At 61.2% G+C, this 19,072-nt stretch overlaps 1 protein-coding gene across 8 annotated transcripts in view; it reads left to right on the forward strand.

Annotated features, from left to right (window-relative positions):
• The window catches only part of EXD3 (exonuclease 3'-5' domain containing 3), a 76,582-nt gene that overhangs the window by 50,825 nt on the left and 6,685 nt on the right, over nt 1–19,072 (forward strand). For all 8 annotated transcript variants that reach the window (XM_082655719.1, XM_082655724.1, XM_082655721.1 and 5 more), the window contains 3 exons: nt 392–547; nt 9,175–9,228; nt 9,444–9,575. In XM_082655719.1, coding sequence (XP_082511845.1) covers nt 392–547; nt 9,175–9,228; nt 9,444–9,575 — 342 coding nt within the window. The remainder of the gene's footprint in view (nt 1–391; nt 548–9,174; nt 9,229–9,443; nt 9,576–19,072) is intronic.

Consider the following 19,072-nt stretch of genomic DNA (forward strand, 5'->3'; position numbering starts at 1 on the left):
GGGGAGAGCCGTCCAGAGGGCTTGTGTCCCGCACGCTGGACCCTCTGCCGGGAAGGAAGGAGAGCAAAGCCGCGGGTTAGCTTCCTAAAGGAGGAGGGGTCTCAACGGTCTCCTGACACCAGGTCTGGCGTGCCCCCTGCCAAGGTCTAGGGCAGCCTCTGGCCGTGTCCCCGTGTGCCCCAGGGACCCAGGCCCTGCTCCAGCGTGCACACGACCACCCCCCCAGGAGAGGTGTGCCGGCTCCCCTTGGGGCCCAGCTTCTCTGCTGTTTTCTGCACTGAGTGCATGTTGCTCAGGACGAGCTGACCTCACGGCCCTTGGGACCCTCGCTCCCCACCGGGTGCAGGGTGGGCCAGACGGGCCACGGCTGCTGAGCGGGGCTGTGTTGCAGGTGCCCGCGGGTGAGGACGCGGCCCCCGAGGTCCCGGCCAGGGCCTTCCGCGTGGTGTGTGACAGCATGCTGCAGGGGCTGGCGCGGAGACTCCGCTGTCTGGGCATCGACGTGCTGGTGCTGGCCACGGGCGAGGACCACCGCAGGGCCGCCGAGGTGAGCAGGCCTCCCGCGTCCGCTGGCACAGGGGGCAGTGTCTGGGGTGGCCGCAGGGCCCCAGCTGCATGGACCCCCGCGCCACTAGGGCAGAGGGCGGGGCCCCCTGGATGCCGGGGTGGAGACATTTATGGCTCCGGCACCTGTGGTCTGCAGGCCTGGAGCCCTTGAGGATCCTTTGGGGGGTGGCCTGACACAGGCAGACTCAGGGTAGTCCTGGCCCCCTCGCTGTCTTTTGGCCCCTGGAAACGCTGTGTGCCCGTGAGGCCCTCCCCTCCTCCGAGAAGCAGGTGCTCACAACACCGCTGGAGGCACGAACCCCCCAGGGCCCTGCAGAGACCCCAGCAGGGCTGTCAGAATGCAGGGGTTAGAACATGGCTGGTAAGCGTTTTCTACCAGGTTTCCTGAGATGTGATTTACGCACCGCACGTTTATTGTACGTTCCCAGAGTTGTGCAGCCATCGCCACAGTCGATCTTAAACCACTTTCTTCACCCGTGAAGTTGTCCCCCGCGCCCCCTCCCCAGCGCCTGGCAGCCTGGCTTCGGTCTCCGGGGAGCCGCCTGTTGCGGACACTGCATGTCAGTGGACTCGCGCACGCGGCCTTTCGGGCCTGGCTGCTTTCGCAAGCGTGCTGTTTCCCGGGCTCAGCTATGTTGTAGCGTCTGTCAGCGCTTCACTCCTTTTTACCACCAAATAACGTTCCATCGGGTGGACCGCAGCGGATCCACCCACCCGGCCGCTGACAGGCGCTCGGGCTGTTTCCACTCTCGTCTGCTGTGACTCGTGCAGCCGTGAAAGAGCGTAGAGGAGGCCGGGTCACAACGTGGGCTTTTAATATGTGGTTTCTTTTATGAATTTGAACACATTCTTCTGGAAGGGGTCCCCAGGCTCACCAGGTGGGTGGCCGGAGCACAGAGCTGGCCAAGGACCCTGGGACTGCAGAGCTGTGGGGCGTCGTCAGCAGTGGCCCTTCCCTCCACACTCCGCACCGCCAGCCGGGTCCTCCCAGCAGCCCCCACCCCCAGTAATGAGGAAGCTGGGGCCGGAAGAGCAGAGGGGATCTGCCCGGGGCTGCAGGGGGAAGCCGGGAGCCTCCCGTGCCAGCCCCACGTCTGTGCGAGGATGTCCACTCTCCCCAGCCCTGGCCCCTCACAGCCGTCTCTTCCGGTCACTTGGTCCTGGTGCCCAGGGGAGGAGGATGTGGTCGTGCCTAGGGTGGCTCTGGATGCCGTCCTTGTCGGAAACCCCTCTGTCCCCAACCAGGGTTGTTTCTAGCTTATGGGGGCAAGACTAGGACGGCCAGCCTGGCATCTCGAGGACCGCAGACCAGGCGTCAGTGGTCACGGGACCCAGGGAGGAGGGGCCTTCCCAACTGGCCCCGAGAGTATCCCGGTCTCAGCAGACGGAAGGCAGGGTTTGGCCCCTAGTCTGCACCCGCACTCCCACGTTACCCTCTGAAGTTTTACATGATGCGGCCCAAGGGAGTTGCAGGTGTGATTTACTTGTCAGCTGACCTCAAAGGGGCCGCCCCGGAGGGAGGACCTTGGATTATATGGGTGGAGCTAGTGTCATCGCGTGAGCCCTTGACAGCAGAAACGGAAGGCAATCATCAGACTCAAAGCACAGGAAGGATTCGGTGTGGGCCGCAGGGCGAGGAGACGGACCTCCATCCAGCAGCCCCCGGGACTGGATCCTGCGGCACCGAAGGAGCCTGGAAGTGGGTTCGTCACCAGAGCCGGGCCGCCGGCACCGGAGCACCGGGGGTCCTGTGCGTGAGCCCCTGGGGCCCGCCCGCTCCCACCCCACAGAGCTGAGTGTGAGTTCATGCTCCAGTGGCTGTGGCCACGTTAGAAAATCAGTATATCTGGGAGCCAGGGGTGCAGCGCTGCTGTGATGATGCCTCAGACGCGGGAGATGGAGCAGCCGGAGAGGCTGGGGAAGTGCTGGGGTCGCGACGGCCCAGACGGAGCAGAGGGGGCAGCAGAGCAGGGGCGGACTGGAGCCGGGGGTTCAGACCTCGGCGCCTGGAACATCGCAGCCCGTGAGGCCACGGGCCCAGGGCCCTCCCAAGGGGTGTGAGAGGGGGACCGAGGTGCTTATTCCTGGGGTTGGAGCTGCAGCTCGAGCCCCTGCGTTACAGACGGACTTTACCCACGTCTCCCGTGAGGCTTTTAACTTGTCCCCTCAGCCTTGTGGTCGGAGGTCCCAGGGCCTCGTCCTCAGTGCCCACCCTGCGGGGGTGGGACGGTTTACTGCCACCCGCGAGCGGTGCTGGGGGCAGCATTCTGGGCCGGGGGTGACTGCGCACTTCTCACACCTGTGATGGTCTTGGGTGCGGCCGGAGCCCTGAGGGCATCTTCCGGAGAGGACGTCTCTAGCCGTGGGAGCTGCTGTGTCCCTTTGGCCGTTTACATTTTCTCTTCCATGGATCTTTCCCAATCACGCGTTTCCCGTCCAGACCCCCTGAGTGGATGAACTGGCTGTTCGGTATAGAAGGGCTGTACTGTGGGTTTTGACTCCTATGATGAGCGATGTTAACACTCAAACATTTTTTAAAGAAAGGCAGCACTGCTGGTGAGGGAAGGGAGGAGGGTCCTGCCACGCGGGGCAGAGGCCCGGGCGCTGTATCCACGCTTGCGGGCAGTAGACCTTTCAAGGATGAGCCGGGGCGCCAGCCAAGCCGCACTGAGGTGCACCCTGGGCCTCCTGCTGCTTGGGCTCAAGTGTGAGAGGACGGAGTCTGCTGAGCGAAGAGCCGTCGGCAAAGAAGAGCTGGGGCGTGATGTCTGGGGAGGTTCTCAGCCCGTCTGGATGGAGGAAGATGCCAGCATTCAGTGGTGGCTTCCCCGGGCGTGGCCTGAGCAAAGCTGGGGGGCACATGGCCAGGCCGGGCAGCCACCCTGGCAGGAGCCAGACTGAGGAGCAAGTGCACGCACGGACAGTGGCGCAGAGTCTGCCCCGACGGAGCCCCCGCCGCCACCTGCGTCCTCGGCTGGCTCCTTGCAGCAGGTCTCTGTGTGCCTCCAGGCGGTCCTGCTGCTCTGGGGACCCCGACGGATAGACGTGGGGAGATAAGCGCGTCCAGAAGAGTCTCCAGGAAGTGATTTCTGAGCGGTTCTGGGGTCTCTGGGTCTGATCTGCTAATCTGGTAGACTTAGGGCACTGAGGACCGGTCTGCAGGGGTAAAGAGGCCACTGGTGGGCCATGCTGTGATGTGGCCAAGCTCCTCGGAACATGGCTGGGGTTCCCCGTGGAGGCCCTGCAGAAGGAGAGCCCAAGGGGCTGGCCAGTGGCCGGGAGGGCCCAGGAGGAAGCCCCTCAGTCCTGGGGCGGCGGTGCTGAGGCAGCTCAGAACCACACTCGGGGCTCCATCCCGTGAGCCGCTGGGTGACAAAACACAGGTCACACTCGCGGTCGCTGCTTCACCGTCCATTCTGCCAGTCTCGTCGGCAGGAAGTCACATCTCGCTGCACTTTCGCTCGCCTTCCTCCGAATATCAGTGAAGCTGAGCATCCTTCCACACGCTCGTTCGCTGCTTGTGCCCCTGTCCTGTGGGGTGCCCCGGGCAGAAAGTAGCAGGCCTGACCCTGGGCTGGGAAGGCCCGCTGGCACAGATGGTCCTGCCGGTAAACAGCTGATGGAAAACTTGCCCCGAATGGTGGGAGGGGCTCATTGTGCCCCAGCTGTCCAGACAGTGTGGTCTGCCTAGACGCCTGCTTCCCTTCCGGGTTGCAGAGGGTGCCTGGGTGACTGAACCGCGGCGCACACCACGGGTGCTGAGTCACTAATGCATCTGCCCGGTGACGCGTGTTGCGGTGGCCGGCGCAGGGGGGACTCAGCACAGGCCGACTCCACCAGGCAGGCTCCGGGGCTTGAGTGGTTTCCTCTGTGCTTTGCCCAGGTGCTTTCCGTAAGCTGGTTCTGCTTTCTGTCCTTCCCTGATGGTGTGCTGAGTCCTTCCAGTGAATCCCCGGACCTGGGGATGGTGTGGGGACCCTGCTGCTGCTCCGTCCTCCCCCCTCTGGCCTCAGTTCATCTTGGCATCTGCAGGGGGAGCCCCACCTCGCTCCCCCTCCGCCTCCACCTTCCCGTGGTGGTCCGGAAACAGCCCCTCCGTGGGCTTTGCTTGGATCTCGTTGACACTGTGAGCCAGGGTGGGGACAGTGACGTGTCATCACGTCGAGTCCTCTGTGCATGAGTGTTGGTCTCGCTCTTCTGCGAGAGTTCCACGCACGTTTTGTAAGCTCTCCACGAAGCCCTGCCACGTCTGTGAGGTTTCACCCCAGGAACCTTCTGCTTTGTTGCCACGACGCGCGGTGCTGCTCGCTTTTCTGCGGCTACACAGAACTGTGGTGGGCCTTTAGTTCTTAGCTGGCCGAGCGTTGATCTTACATCTGGACACCTTGCAAAAGTCTCCTAAATTCCACTGAATCGACTCAGTTCTTGGGGTTCTCTTTGTGGACATATCTTCTGCAAACAGGTTGGTTTCATTCCTTCCTCTCCAGTCTGTATGGGTCTTCTTTCTTTCCCTTATCCTGTCCCAGTGGTCGAGGCCTCCAAGGTGGGGTTGACTAGGTGGTGACCGTGGCCGTCTGTCTCAGTTCTGACTTGACAGGGAATGTTTCTCCGTGAACCACGGTGGTTGCCAGGCCCCCACACCAGGCTGGGGAGGCTCCCCGGGTGCCATATCCGCTGCACGTTTCATCATGAAAGAAACTGAATCCTACCTGATGCTTTCTCTGCAGCCATTGAGAGCATCCCTGTGACCTGTGCACGTGACGAACCTTTTCAGTCTGGACCCAGCCTAGCCAGCATGTCACGTGGCTGGGTCTGCCTCCAGGACCGTGTCTGACACAGAACTTCTCTTCCTCACCATCTTCTCTTCCACCTCATAAACAAGCTGGGAGTTTTTCCTCCTCTCTGCTTTCTGCTGCTTTGAGTAACATTGAGATTATCCTCTCAAACATTGGCCGACTTCCTGCAAGGCCTCCTCAGCCTGGTGTTTCAGGGGGGAGGCGTTTCCAGGAGTCTCTGATTCTTTCTTATTTAGTAGTTTTAGGACTACTTAGTTGTCTGCATCTTCTCGAGTCACTTGGTAGTCCGTACCTCTTTCTGGATGTGCCCATTTCACAGAGCGTTTCACGTACGCGGTGGTGTCCGGCTCCGCTGTGAAAGCTCTGCGGTACCTGCAGGTGGTCAGCTTCATTCTGATTGCTGCTCGCTCGTGCTCCCCCTCTTTCCTGATCGCACAGAGGTTTGTCAATTTACTAAGTCTTTTCAAATAACTAGCATTTGGCTTTGTTGATCCTTTCTATTTCATTCTTGTGTTTTTTGTCTCATTAATTTCTCTTCTTATCTTTACAGTTTCCTTCCTTTTGCTTGCTTGGGGTTACTTCCAAGTGGACTGTTTAGCTCTTTAATTTTCAGCCTTTAAAATTTTATGATGTAAACATTCAAGGCAATAAATTTTTCTTGAAGTCCGTTTTCGCTGCATTCCATCCGTTTTGATATGTAGTATTTTCATTACTTTTTCGTTTTAATAATTTTTGGGCGTCTGTTATAATTACTTACTTGACTTGAGTTCTCTGAAAGGCTGTTTTTCAGTTTCAGAAAGCTTGGGGTTTGGGAGCTTTTTAGTTATCTTTTAAAAATCAATTTCTCACCTATCTGAATTGTAGCCTGTATACTGCTGATTTAGATATCTGTGAAGACTTGCTTCGTAGTCAAGCAGATGATCCTTTTTACAAATGTTCCATGTGGCTTTAAAAGGCCACAGTCTCCTCCAGCCATGTTCCTTTCCCTCTCTTGCTCTCACACGCTCAGTAGGTCAAGCTTACTTAATGTTTGCTCAAGTCTTGCATATCTTGTTTGGTTGTTTTTCTGCCTGCTTCTATCGAAGACCTCGACAGTGGGTTCACCAAGTTCTCCTTGTAGTCATGTCAGTATCTGCTTAATATGTTTTAAAGTTGTTATTAGGTGCACATGCATACAACTTTTAGAATTCTTATATCTTCCTGTTGAGTGAAATCTTTTACAATTATGAGGTGAACCTCTTTGGCTCTAGTACTGCTCTTTGCAGTAAAGTCTATTTGAACTAATATTAATACCATTTCTCCAGCATTCTTTGGTTAGTATTTGTATATCCTTTTCTCACCCTTTTGCTTTCAACCTTTCTTTGCTCTTATTAGGTGTATTACTGTACTCACAAACTGCTTCTAGATGGACTTTTAAAAATCTAGTCTGACAGTCTTTGCTTTTCAACCAATTTAATCCAAACCAAGTTTAATCCATTTACATTTATTGTAATTACTGATATAATTTGTGTTTAGTTGTACTATATAACTTGTGCTTTCTACTTCTCCTACTTCTTCTGATCTTTTTTCCCTTTATTTCCTATATTTTTTTGTCTTTTTCATCCTTGTTTCTATTTTTTTCCTCTATTAGTTTGAAAGTTATAAATTCTATTTCTGTTCTTTTAGTGATTGGCCTAGAAATTTTAACATTTATTTCTGAGTTGACAATGTCTAAAGTTAAAAGTAATCCAGGGATTTTAGGTCAATTTAGCTTTCTTGCCTGCTTTCCGTTTTACCTGCTATTATTTTCCAGTATTTTTAACACATTGTGGTTTTTCTTAGTTCTAAAAATTAGACCTCATTAAATCTGTTTTATGTATTCTGTCCCTTTTCGAGTTTATGATGTATGGACATGCACATGCACTCCGAGAAAAAGCAGGCTCTTTTTCACTAAAAGAACTTCCTTTGCTATGACCTTTCATTGGGGCCATTTTTCCCCGAAAACTCTGTTTCCTCTGTCTTCTGAAAAAGAATGTTGCAGGGTTTATAGCTATAGCTTGACAGAACTCCGATAAGAGTCCACTGTCTCTTGCACCCGGCATTGCTGTTGGGACGTCTGCCCCCCGTCTCGTCACCCCTGGTTTTACTCTCGACTGCCCTTTTGTTTGGGTCTTTCTTCATATTCAGTTGTGTGTGTTTGTTTTTAATTTTGCTTTCTTATTAATCACATAGATATATATTTGTTACCACTACGAAGTAACCACTTGCTTATTGCTTTTTTTTAGTTGTGGTAAAATATACGTAACATAAAATTGATCATTTTAACCGTATTTAAGTGTACGATTCAGTGGCATTAAGTGCATTCACAATGTGTGCAACCGTCACCACTGTCTATATCCAGAGCTTTTTCATCGTCTCAAACAAAAACTCTATATGCATTAAGCAATCATTCTCCTCTTCCCCCTCCCACAGCCCCTGGTAACTACTGTTTCACTTTCTGTCTCTGTGAATTTGACTCCTCTAGGGACCTCATGTAAGTGGAATCACATAATGTTTGTCCTTTTGTGTCTGGCTTATTTCAGTGAGCATAATGCCCTCAAAGTCCATCCATGCTGTAGCACATGTCAGCATTTGCTTCCTTTTTGAAGCTGGATAAATTCCATTGTACATTGTGTGTGTGTGTGTGTGTGTGTGTGTGTGTGTGTGTGTGTGTGTGTGTTTTTGTCATCTGATGGTGGACACTTGGGTTGTTTCCACCTTTTTGGCTATTGTGAATAGTGCTACCACTATGTACCTTGTACAAGCATCTGTTCAGGTTTCTGCTTTCAGTGCTTTTGGATCTATACCCAGAAGTGGAATTGCTGGATCATATGGTAATTCTGTGTTTAATTTTTTGAGAAACTGCAACACTGTTTCACACAGCAGCCACGCCATTTTACATTCCCACCGGCATCTCATGAGGGCTCCCAATCGCTGTACATCCTCATCAACACTTATTTTCCTTTATAAAAGTAAAATAAAAGCGATCCTGATGGGTGTGAAGTGGTGTCTCCTTGTGGTTTGACTCGCGTTTCCCGGATGACATGATGTTGAGCATCTTTACATGTGCATATTGGCCATTTGTGTGTCTTTGGAGAAACGTCTTTTCAGGTCCCTTCCTTGCCCTTTTTTTTTTTTTTTTTTTTTTGCGGTACGCGGGCCTCTCACTGTCGTGGCCTCTCCCGTTGCGGAGCACAGACTCCGGACGCGCAGGCTCAGCGGCCGTGGCTCACGGGCCCAGCCGCTCCGCGGCATGTGGGATCCTCCCGGACCGGGGCACGAACCCGCGTCCCCTGCATCGGCAGGCGGACTCTCTACCACTGCGCCACCAGGGAAGCCCACCCATCTGTTTTATGTTACAATTCACACACAGATATTTCAGAATAACAATGTTGATATTATCATCACCAACAATAGTATTACTGCCAGGTATTTTTCATTTTGGGTCTGTAGCCCTAGAGATACGTGGTCGATTCACTGTGGCTTCGTGTCATCTGGAATGTTTCTGTCTTTGTAGTTCACTTGTTTCATCTTTGGGTTTTTAGAAATTGCTTTTTAAATTTAATTTTGTTTGCAATTCTGTGAAGCGTCTGCACGATTCTGAGACCAAATCTATAACAGGAGGGGATGCCCCGCCTCAGCCTGCGGGAATCTGGTGGCCACTCAGGTGCCAGGCGGAGACAGCTCTGGGGCATGGGGTGGGGGGCGGGGGCTGGCGAAAGGGGGGCAAAAGAAGCCCCAGCCCCAGGAGCTGGCCTGACACCCTCACCTGCCAGTTTTTCCTCCCGCCCAGGTTGCCAGGCAGGAGGGGAGGGTCATCCTGACCTCAGGGCTGCCGTACCACAAGGTGAGGACCCCACAGATGACTCACATCTGAGCCTCGACTTCCTGAGCCGCCCACACCTCAGGGTCTGCTTGTCGTGGGGCCAAGGGGAGGGGGGCTGAGCGGCACCACTGCCCCACCCTGGGCAGAGCGGAGGCTCTCGGCCTGGAGCTGGGAAGGCGGGGCCTGGGTGGACTCTGGATTCTGGCCCACCGCTCGACGGCTGCATGTGTCCACAGCTCCGGGCCCAGATTGGGGCTGGGCGCTGCCTCTCGGTGGACTGCTCCCTCAAGGCCCGGCAGCAAGCCACAGCCGTGATCAGGCATTTCAACGTGCGTGTCACCCACTCGGACATCTTCAGCCGCTGCCAGGTGGGTGCTGCGTGCCCCTTGCTGGCCCTGGGCCAGTGTGGAAGCCCCAGGCTCTGACGGGCGAGGCCCGCGAGGCCCTGGCGGTGGCGGGATGGCCTTGGTGTTTCTGCCCATGTGAGCAGTGGCCACTGCCTGGTCTGTGCGTTTTCTCCTCTCCGCCACCCCCAGACGCCCATGCCCACGGCACGGGGGAGCTTGGCGGGGGTGGGGTGGGGGAGGGGCGGTCACCGTAGTCTGTGGCCAAGAGGTGGCAGAGCGTCGGGGCCCGCATGGCCCAGGTGGGCAGCTGAGAGTGAAAGGGCAGCTCAGGGCGAGTGTCCAAGCGCAGGGTTGGGAATGTCCTCCTGGCCCAGGGCTGGCCTCCCACTGGGCTTCTGGAGGGAATACAGGGAACCCACCAAAGTGCATCTGTCTGGGGCGGATCCCATTTTCCGAGGGCAAGGTCCAGAGCCATGGATTGCTGCTGGGTCCACCCTGACGGCTAGAAAGGTCTGGCTGAGGAAATCCCCAGGTCGGGGCAGCCGTACCCAAGGTTAAGATCCGTGAGGAGTCTGGGGACTGGGCGCCAGGGAGGGGGCACCCCTCCCCTCCCCTGCTGGCCTGGGTGCCCTGTCGTGAGCTGTGCAGCTGAGGGGAGGCAATGCGGCCTTTGGGCCCGGCCCTGCCGGGCTGGGGTATGGCTGCCCTCGGCGTTGGGGTCTGCACGGGTGCGGCAGGCAGGGAGGGCCGGGGCCGGTCCCCGTGCAGGGTGCTGGCTCTTCCCAGAATGTTCTGGAGTTCAGGCCATGACAATGTTGCATTGGGAGCGGCTCCCGAAGCCCAGCTGTTTGGTGACAGCTCAGCCTGGCTTCCCCCATCCGGGTACACGTGGAGGCCGGCGGGGCCCCGCACTTCTGCACAGTCCCCCAGGCCGGCGCCCAGCAGGTGGGAGGGAGGGAGGAGGGAGGGAAGCCCCTGTTTTCAAGTCCTTGGACCCCCACCGCCTGGCCTGGGGTGCAGTCTGTGCAGAAGCTGGGCCCCTGCCCTGCCAGGACGGACGGTGGCCAAGCCGGGCGGCGGGAAGTGCCTTCCCTTGGGCTGGAGCTCGGGAGGACGGGACCGGGTCCCTGCTCAAGGCTGCAAGTGTTGTAAAGACCCCAGGACGTCAGGCGAGGCCTGCGGGGGGGGCATTTTCCTGAGCTTTTCAGAGCCTCTGCTGGTGTCTTCTTGAGAAAACGGAAATTGGGTAGCCAGGAGGAAAACGCCACTCGCGCCGCAGGCCACTGGCTGGGGGGTGCCTGAGCCTTCGGACCTGCGAGGGCCAGGCGCAGAAGGCGGCCGCTGCCCTTCGCGGGAAGAACACCCAGGGCCCCGCTGCCCTCACCCCACGTGTGCCCTGCCTCTTGGCCCCGCCGCTGCCCTGCCCCGGCGTGGGCCCCGTAGGGGGGCGTGGAGCTGGTGCAAAGGCAAGAGACAGAGCCGCACTCTGGCGGGGCCAGCCAGTGCCCCCGGGAGACAGGAGACAGTCCCGAGGGGGCAGCGGGGCCCAGGGAGGCCGCAGCAGGCGGGACAGATTTGCAGCATTCTAACCGCAGGGCGGGGAGGCAGGAGACCTGGAGCAGGTGGTGCACTGCCCATGTAAGGTGGGGGGGGGGGCGGGGGGGCGCGCAAAGACGAGGCACAGAAGATCCAGGATACGATTCACGGGCGCGGCTGGATCCTAGGTTTTAGGCTGAGCCCCTGGCCGGCGGCCCGGCAGGTGCTGGGTCTGGGCTCTCGGGAATCTGGTCTGGAGGGCGCGCCGGGGTACACCAAGCTCTTGGGGCGGGGGGAAGGGGCTTACTGCCCAGCTGGGGCCCTGCCCAGCGCTGTCCTTCTGTGGTAGATGTGCACACATTACACACGTGCCCAGCTGGTGAGGAGGACAGAGACAGGGTCCACGGCTCAGGGCCCAGAAGCAGAAGGTGGCCACACCAGTGGCCACATGGGGCTGCCGGGAGTGGGGCGGGGCGCCAGGCAGACCTGTGTGTGCGGCCACACGGGTGGCAGGTGGGAGCCCGGGTGTGAGGCTGGGCAGCAGCGCCCAGTGGGCCTTAGTCGGGAAGGGGGTCCCAGGGCCGGGGAGCCTCTGAGGCCCATGGCTGTCCGGCAGCCTCCAGCGGGGCTCAGCTCCAGAGCGAGGCAGGTTGGGTGTGCCCCAGGGCAGGACCCTCCCTGGGTGGCAGACAGCTGTTTGGGGACATCTACATCTGTGCACAAGGACCCCAAAAGGCCGGCATGGCAGGGCCAGGCGGGCAGAGAAGGGGGTCCCTGAGAAGCTCGGATTTCTGCATTTGAGCCCAGCCTCGCTCACCACAGAAGCATCCGGGGCAGGGTGGGAGGACCCAGCTGGCTCTGGGTTAGTGGACTGGTTCCCACCGTGGTCTTCAGGCTGTGGAGCTGGTCACGATGAGCAGAGGAGTCTCACTGCCGACTTGCAGCAGTGTCTGCACCCGGGCTGGGCACCTCGGGCCATGCTCCCCCCTGCCTGCCCCCAGAGCCCCTCGGCCACGGTACTCGCGGCCTCCCCTCAGGAGCTCAGCCTGAGCAGCGGCCGGGAACGGCTGCCCGCCCAGCGCCAGAGCGATGCTGTCCTCGGGGCCGGCCCAGGGGAACCAGTGGCCCTCTCGCAGGTGGACCCCAAGAAGCCCAGAAAAGGGGCTGCACAGATGCCCCGAGGTGATGGCCTGAGGCCCAGTGACCAGGAGCTCCTTGCGGCTGCAGACCCTGCTCTGCACTGAGAGGCCACGGCCAGGGCCAGGGTGGCTCCCAAGCCCATCTGGACATCAAAGGGCACTGGCCGCCGGCCAGCAGGGAGCAGCACGCTTAGGACTGACCCAGAGAGCGCCTCCGTGCTGTGCTCAGCCGGCAGGGTCCTGTCCTGCGCCCCCGAGGGCCCGAGCACCCTGGACGCTGGCTCAGAGCCTCTGCTGCCCCTGCCCAGGCCAGAGCTGGTCGCCTCCCTGGAGAGCTCCCGCCGCCAGGCTGAGTTTCCATTTTCTTTTCCTTCCTTCTGCTATTTTGGTGCTGTTCCCAGAGGGAAAACCCACTTGACACACGAAGCGTTCCCAGAGCCTGCCCGGCCACTCTCGGGGCTGCTCGTCGGGGTGCGAGGCCAGGGCAAGTGAGGCTGGAGGGACTGTGTGCCCGGCCACGTGGGGGAGGCCCCTGTCACAGGGAGGTGGCCCGCCCGCCCACCCCGGGGCCCAGTGGGCTAGGGGCAGTGGGTCTCTCGTAGAGGGCAGGGTCCTGGCCCACGAAGTTGGCGACTTGGTCCTGGGACTGTCCATCGGGAACGTCCGCCAAGAGGACATTCCCAGTGCTGTCCACCATGGGAAAGGATCTTATCAAAGAAATTTGAGTTTAAAAAAACCCTAAGCAGGAGCCCAGGCGTGGCCGGGCATAACGTCTATTTTTCTGTTCCTCCGGCCCCCTCTGCTGTGGTGCGGATTGGGCCGTGGCCCCAGTGACGTCAGCCCTTAGAAGTGGGCCCCAGGAGGGGAGAGGCCACTGCAGGATGACAGTCACCCCACCTCAGGGAGCTCTCAGCAGAGCCAGCTCAGGGGTCTCCAGGAAGGGGAGGGTGATGGGCGGGGAGCCTGCAGTTACGGGAGGCTGGGCCTCGGGGACAGGCTCACAGACCCCCCCCCGGGAGACCCCAGGTCTGGGCAGGGGCCCTGAGAGGGTGGAGGAGGCCGCCCAGGCTGATCTCTGGCACGGGAACGGGTGTGGGCAGAGGGCTCTCGGGGCCTGGGCATGCGAGGGGAACCTCGGGCCAGTGGCCCCCCAGCGCACACACCCACAACTTGGGGGCCTGCAGTGGTGGGGGCCCCGGAGCCCTCCCAGACCCAGGGGCCGGCCGGGGCGCCCATGCCCAGCCTGTCCCCGAGCACGGAGACCCTCCCTATACCCTGATGGCCAACTGCAGATGCAGGAACAGACAGGAAGAGGCGCAGCGGCCACTGACCCCGCCCCTCCCCGGCCTTTGTGCTACGTGGCCCCCAGCCCCGTTCCCACACTCGGTGCCCCCAGGGTCACACAGGCACAGAGGCTGCAGAAGGAGCGGCCCCTACCCTGCACAGGCAGAGACCCCGGGCGGCTGGCTCCTGTCACAGGCCTCGGGGGTGGCGGGAGCTACCGGACAGGTTTCATCAGGGGTTGGGGCCCAGCACGCCCCAAGACTCAGGATGCCAGCCGGGTGTTGGCCCCGTAGGCAAGCTCAGCGTAGCCCCCCGGAGGTGACAGCAGGGTGGGCCCAGCTGATGGCCCCAGGAGGCCCTCCCCCAAGCCTGCAGGGCCTTCCTCTCGGTCCCGCCCCTCCCCTCTGGGTCTCGTCCAGAGCCCAGCCTTGGTTCCCACCAGATGGCTCTTGGGGGAACTGAGGACCTGGATCGCACGGGCCTGGGGACCCCTGCTCCCGGTGGCCTACTTCTTTAGGAAGGATCCTGGGCTGGCGTGAACTGAGGACCTGGATCGCATGGACGCAGGGCTGCCTGGTCACCAGCCGTCTGGTAGTCTGCCACCATGCCTGCCCCACGTGCGACTCTCATCCCCCCGCAGGGCTACCAGGGGCCCCCATGCGGTCCGAGATGTGTGCTGAGGCCCTGGGAACAGCCTGGGCCAGGGGACCTGCTGGTCAGCGCCCGGGGAGGTCGGGTGTGCGAGTCCCCAGCCCAGCTCCCGCCAGGCGCCCATCCAGGCACCCGGCTCCTTGCTCCTTTTGTGTCTGTCTGCGGGGAAGGTGCCCCGGGGCCCGGCGGTCAGGGCCACTCCCCTCTGGACCCTGGTCCTCACCGTGTGCTTCTAAGAGGTGCTCCCATGTGCAGTCTGGGGCCCCCCCCAGGATGTACCTCCTGGATGTTGACGGATGTTCACTTTTTAAAAGGGCCGAGATGCTTCAAGTCAGAACGCAGAGGACGCAGACTCGCCTGACAGAGGACAGGCGTGTAGCCCAGACAGGTCACAGTGCGGGGTGGGGCGGCGGGCACACTGGTGCACAGACTCACAGGATGCAGGGACGAGTCCACAGCCACGGCCAAGACGCTGGCCCCAAGACAGGCTGGTGTGACGTGGCCTCGGGGGAGCTAGTGCAGGCCAGAGAGGACAGGCCTCTTGGAGCTGGAGGGAGGGGCAGAGACCATGTGGGCACCCTCGGCTCTGTGCTCTCAGGCCCAAGGTCAGTAAGACACCTTGGGCCGCGAGAGGACACCCAAAACACAAAGTCTGGGGTCTCCCATCCTGCTGCTCTGTGCCCTCCTGGCCCACATCAGTGCCACTCTCTGAGCCCCAGCCACGGAGCCAGCAGGAGCCACTGGCCAGAGGTGTCAGTCCAGCTCTAAACCCGCCGCTCAGTGGGCTCGAAAGAAAGGGGAGGGCGGGCGGGGCGCAGATGACCTGCCTTCTGAGCGAGGGGCAGGCGATGCCAGCCAGGCCCGTGGGGTGGGTGGAGGAGGGCACCCATCTCAGTCCGAGGGTCCTGTGGCCGGGGCTGGGGCTGGCGGAAGGGCAGAAGGCGCACCCTCCCCCAGATGTCTGACATCACAGCCCACGAGCTAAATCACATGAAATGCGGACTTCAGGGTCCGTAGATAAGGTTTTGTTGGCAGCAGCCCCGCCTGTGTGTTCGTTCACACACTGCCCACAGCTGCTTTCGCAGAAACCAAGCAGCCCTTCCAGGAAAGCCCCTGCCCCCCACCCCGCTGCTGGGGTCGGTGGCAGGGATGACCGGGCCCAGGGGCCAGGCTGGCATCCAGCAGGGAAGGTGGTCTCTTCTTCCTTTTGAGTACTGCCAGCTCCAAAGACAGGGGGCCTGGCCCAGGATAGCGGGCCTAGCTTCTGCAGACCCTCTGTCCCCTGAGCCCCGGATGCAGCAGGCAAGACAGGCTCACCAGCCTTGGGGTCAGGGGCCAGAGGCAGCCAGCCCCTCAGGGCTGCAGATGGAGGAGGCCCCAGGGAGCTGTGGATTGGGTCTGGGGAGGGTCCTCAGGGTGACAGAGTAGGGCCTGCCAGGCAGTGACTACTCCATCTGTGTCCGAACAGAGCAGGGGCCTTTGGGTCGATGGGCAGTGCAGTGGGTGCCCTGTGGGTGGGCAAGCAGCAGGAGCAGGCATGTGTCACCCCCACTCCCACCCGGCCACCTGCCCCTCCCCGTCCGCACGGGTCAGACCGGCTGGGGTGTGGGGGCACCCCCTTCCCAGCCCCTCCCAGGCAGCCCCACTCTCCGCCCACCCGCCACCCTGAGCGGGGCCACTGTGGGTGGAGCTTTGCTGAGAGCCCATCATCGGGTACATCTGGGACCAGCACAGACCCTGAAGGTCTCCACAGGGATACGGGGTCTCCACAGGGGAGCAGCGTGGCAGGTGGATACCTGGGCAGGTGGGGGTCTAGGTGTGCCCCCAGCCAGCCAGGGGTAGGGCAGGGCCTCGGGAGAAGGAACGGTGCTCTCCTCCTTGGAGCTGGGGGAGTGGCGGGGGAGAGTGCAGTGCGGGGGGGCCCCCGGGAAGTGGGGGGCTGAGCTGGGTAGGGACTGCTTCTTCCTCCCCCCATCTCGTCAGACGCACTGCACCAGGCGCAGGTGGCAGTAGAAGAGGGGGCCCTCTCCTGCTTGGCCTGACTCAGTGGCCCTGGAAGGTGCAGGAAGGGGGAAGGGCCGGGGGACGCCTGCCCTTGGGCTCAGCCCCACGCCCACCCCTCCACACTGCCAGCGCCCTGACTCGTTCCAGCCTGCTGTCCACACCGGTCCCTCCTGACCGCACTGGACCCCACATCACACCCCAGCTCCTGCAGCACCTGAGCACCCACTCTCTCCACCAGGCCTGCCAAGCCCCAGTTTATATGTCACCTCCTCCAGGAAGCTCTCCAGGCCCCCAGCCCAATCCTGGGAATACCACCACCCTTTGGAGCCCCCCTCTCCTTGGGCTGAGAGCACGGGGGCAGGACTGTCCCCTGGCCCCCTGTGCAGGCCTGATGTGAGTGGGTGACAGACTCCAGGCTGCAGGGCTGCCACCTGCTGTCTGAGGGCCCAGCTCCACTTGTCGGTGGGAGGAGAACAACCAGGGCTGCCCCCAACCCGTACCGCATCGGCCCCTCCCCGACTTCCCCAGCCTGCCACCCCTCTCTCCGCCGGCTGGCGCCCGGCCCCTCCCACACGGCCCTGGGCAGCCGAGGTCCTCCGCCCCCGCCCCCGCCGGCGCGGGAAGGCTGGCGGGCGGGCGGCCGTTTGCTTTTGAATCTGGGCCGGGCGCCCTGAGTGGCCCTTTCAAAGGCCGGCGGGGGCGGGGGCCGTTCCCAGGCGCGCCCCGCCCTCCGCGCCGCCCCTCCTCCCGCTTTCCCACGCGCCCGCCGCCGGCGGTTCTCACGGCCCGCGCCCCTCCCCCGTCTGGGAACGGCTCGCGCCTGCCGCGCTGGGGGTGCCCGGGAGCCCCGGGAAGGGGGCGCCTCCCGGGCTCATCGGGGACGGTGGAGGGGTATGGCCACCTGGGGGGGGGCTTCGGGACCCCTGGGAGGGGGCTGTGTGCCGCCTGGGGGTGTGCTCGAGGGAGGGGTGCTATGTGCTCGCAGTGGGGTGCTCAGGGGCCACAGGGGAGGTGTACGTGCCGCCTAGGAGGGTGCTGGGGCTGTGGCGGTGTGGACGGTGGGGGGAGGGGGAAAACCAGCTAGTGGGGATAACTGGGGGCCACGGAGTGGGGGTGTGTGCTGCCCAGCGTCTTGCCAGGGATGGGCGTCAAGGGGGATGTGCTGCCTAGGGGGAGGTGCTGAGGGGCCAAAGGGGATGGGGAGCCACCCCAGGGCCTGGGTCCAGAGGGCATCCTCTGGCCCAGATTCTGTTTGATGTAACCCAGGGCACGTGGCTACCCACCCACCCTCACCTCACAGAGAGAGCTAGGGGGTCCTGGCCATGCCTGCCTGGGGACAGTGTGCACTGCTCCTCGTTGGGGTCTCCCTGCCGTGGGAGCACGTCCGGGGCCTCCCGTGCAGCTCTCTCACTTTCTCTGTTCCTTCTATGAGCCTGGGAGAGCTGGGTGCCGGACTTGGGAAATGCAAGGACAGACCCTGATAAGCGCGAACTTCAGAGCAGAATCCCACGTTTCATCTGAAATTCACATAGTGGTCCGCGTTCTCCCTGGCCCCCCTGGAGGGGGGCTGTGACTGTCTTGTGTCAGAGTCCAGGATGCGACGAGAAGGGGGGGACTTGGCCACCTGTCCAGGCCCAGTGGCTCACACCCCTCTGTCTGCCTCAGTGGACACTGGCCCGACCCATCCAAGTGAGCTGGACGTGGGGTCTCATTCTGACTGGCTTTAGATGGCCTAAGCTGGGCTGTCAGTCCGGCTGTCGCCATGCAGCGGGGTCTGCACGTCCAGGTCCTAAGTGGGCCCTGGGCCGGGGCTGGCACAGTTGGAAGGAGAAGGGGGTGAAGGCTTGAGAGGACCAAGGTACACAGGGCGGGGGTGACCAATTCCCGGGCCATAGGCCTGCCGGCCCCAGAGAGCCTGAGGGAGGGGCTCAGACCCTCCCGTGTGTCCCTAACCGGGGTGGCCCTAACCGGGCAGTGCCCCTCAGTCAGGCCTTGTGTCGTCCAGACTGTGTCCTGGACACCATGCTTATCTTTCTGCCCGGGGCACGTGGCTTTCCTCCCATTGTCCCAGATGCCACTGTCCCCTCCCCATCTGCTGGGAAAGGCGGACTCTCCCGGTCAGGACTCCTCCCACCCCAGGAACACACCTCCGGACCTCCACCCCCACCCCCGTGCGCGGGGCACTGCAGGCTGCTGGGCGAGCACTCAAAGGCACATCCACTCACGCAGGCCCCTTGTCCTCACGTGACATGCCGGGTCACACAGGCTCCGTGTTCACATGCCTGACTCACGCCCACACGTGGACACACTCAGCTGCTCCAAAGCTGGTGCCCTTGCACCCCGAGGACCTGGGTGCTTCTGAGACACACGCCTGCGGAGTGCCAGTGCACACGCGTGTGCCCAGACCTGGCGCTGTCAGGGTCTGTCACAGACCGCAGGCCCCGGCACCCGTGGCCCCTGACCCCCCAGGGTGCCGACAGCGCCAGAGGCCCATCCCCCGCTCTGTCTGCGGAGACATTGTCCCGGCCCCACAAAGGGGATGGACCGTGGCCTGGTGGGGGAGGGGCCGGGCCTGTGGGAACTGACCTTCCTGGGCCTGGGGGCAGGGCGGGCACACAGCGGGGCCCCTGCAGGGCTGCCATCCTAGGTCTCCAGCAGTGGGGATAGAGGGCCGCAAGCCTGCTTCACAGGTCAGAAAAGCACTGGCTGGGATTTTAAACCTTCCCAGGCAGGCCCCATCTCAACCACACACCTCCCCGGGGGCCTGGGGCCTGGTCCTGCTGCCCCAGCTTGTGCCCCTGGCTGGCAGGTGGGGGGTTGAACCCTGCAAGTGCCTGGGGTCTCGGCTGTGGCGGGAGGGGCCCCAGTTCTCCCAGACCCCGACCCAGTGCCAGGGCCAGCAGG

The sequence above is a fragment of the Grampus griseus genome, assembly GCF_964374135.1.
Source record: "Grampus griseus genome assembly, chromosome: 6".
NCBI classification, from domain to species: Eukaryota; Metazoa; Chordata; class Mammalia; order Artiodactyla; family Delphinidae; genus Grampus; species Grampus griseus.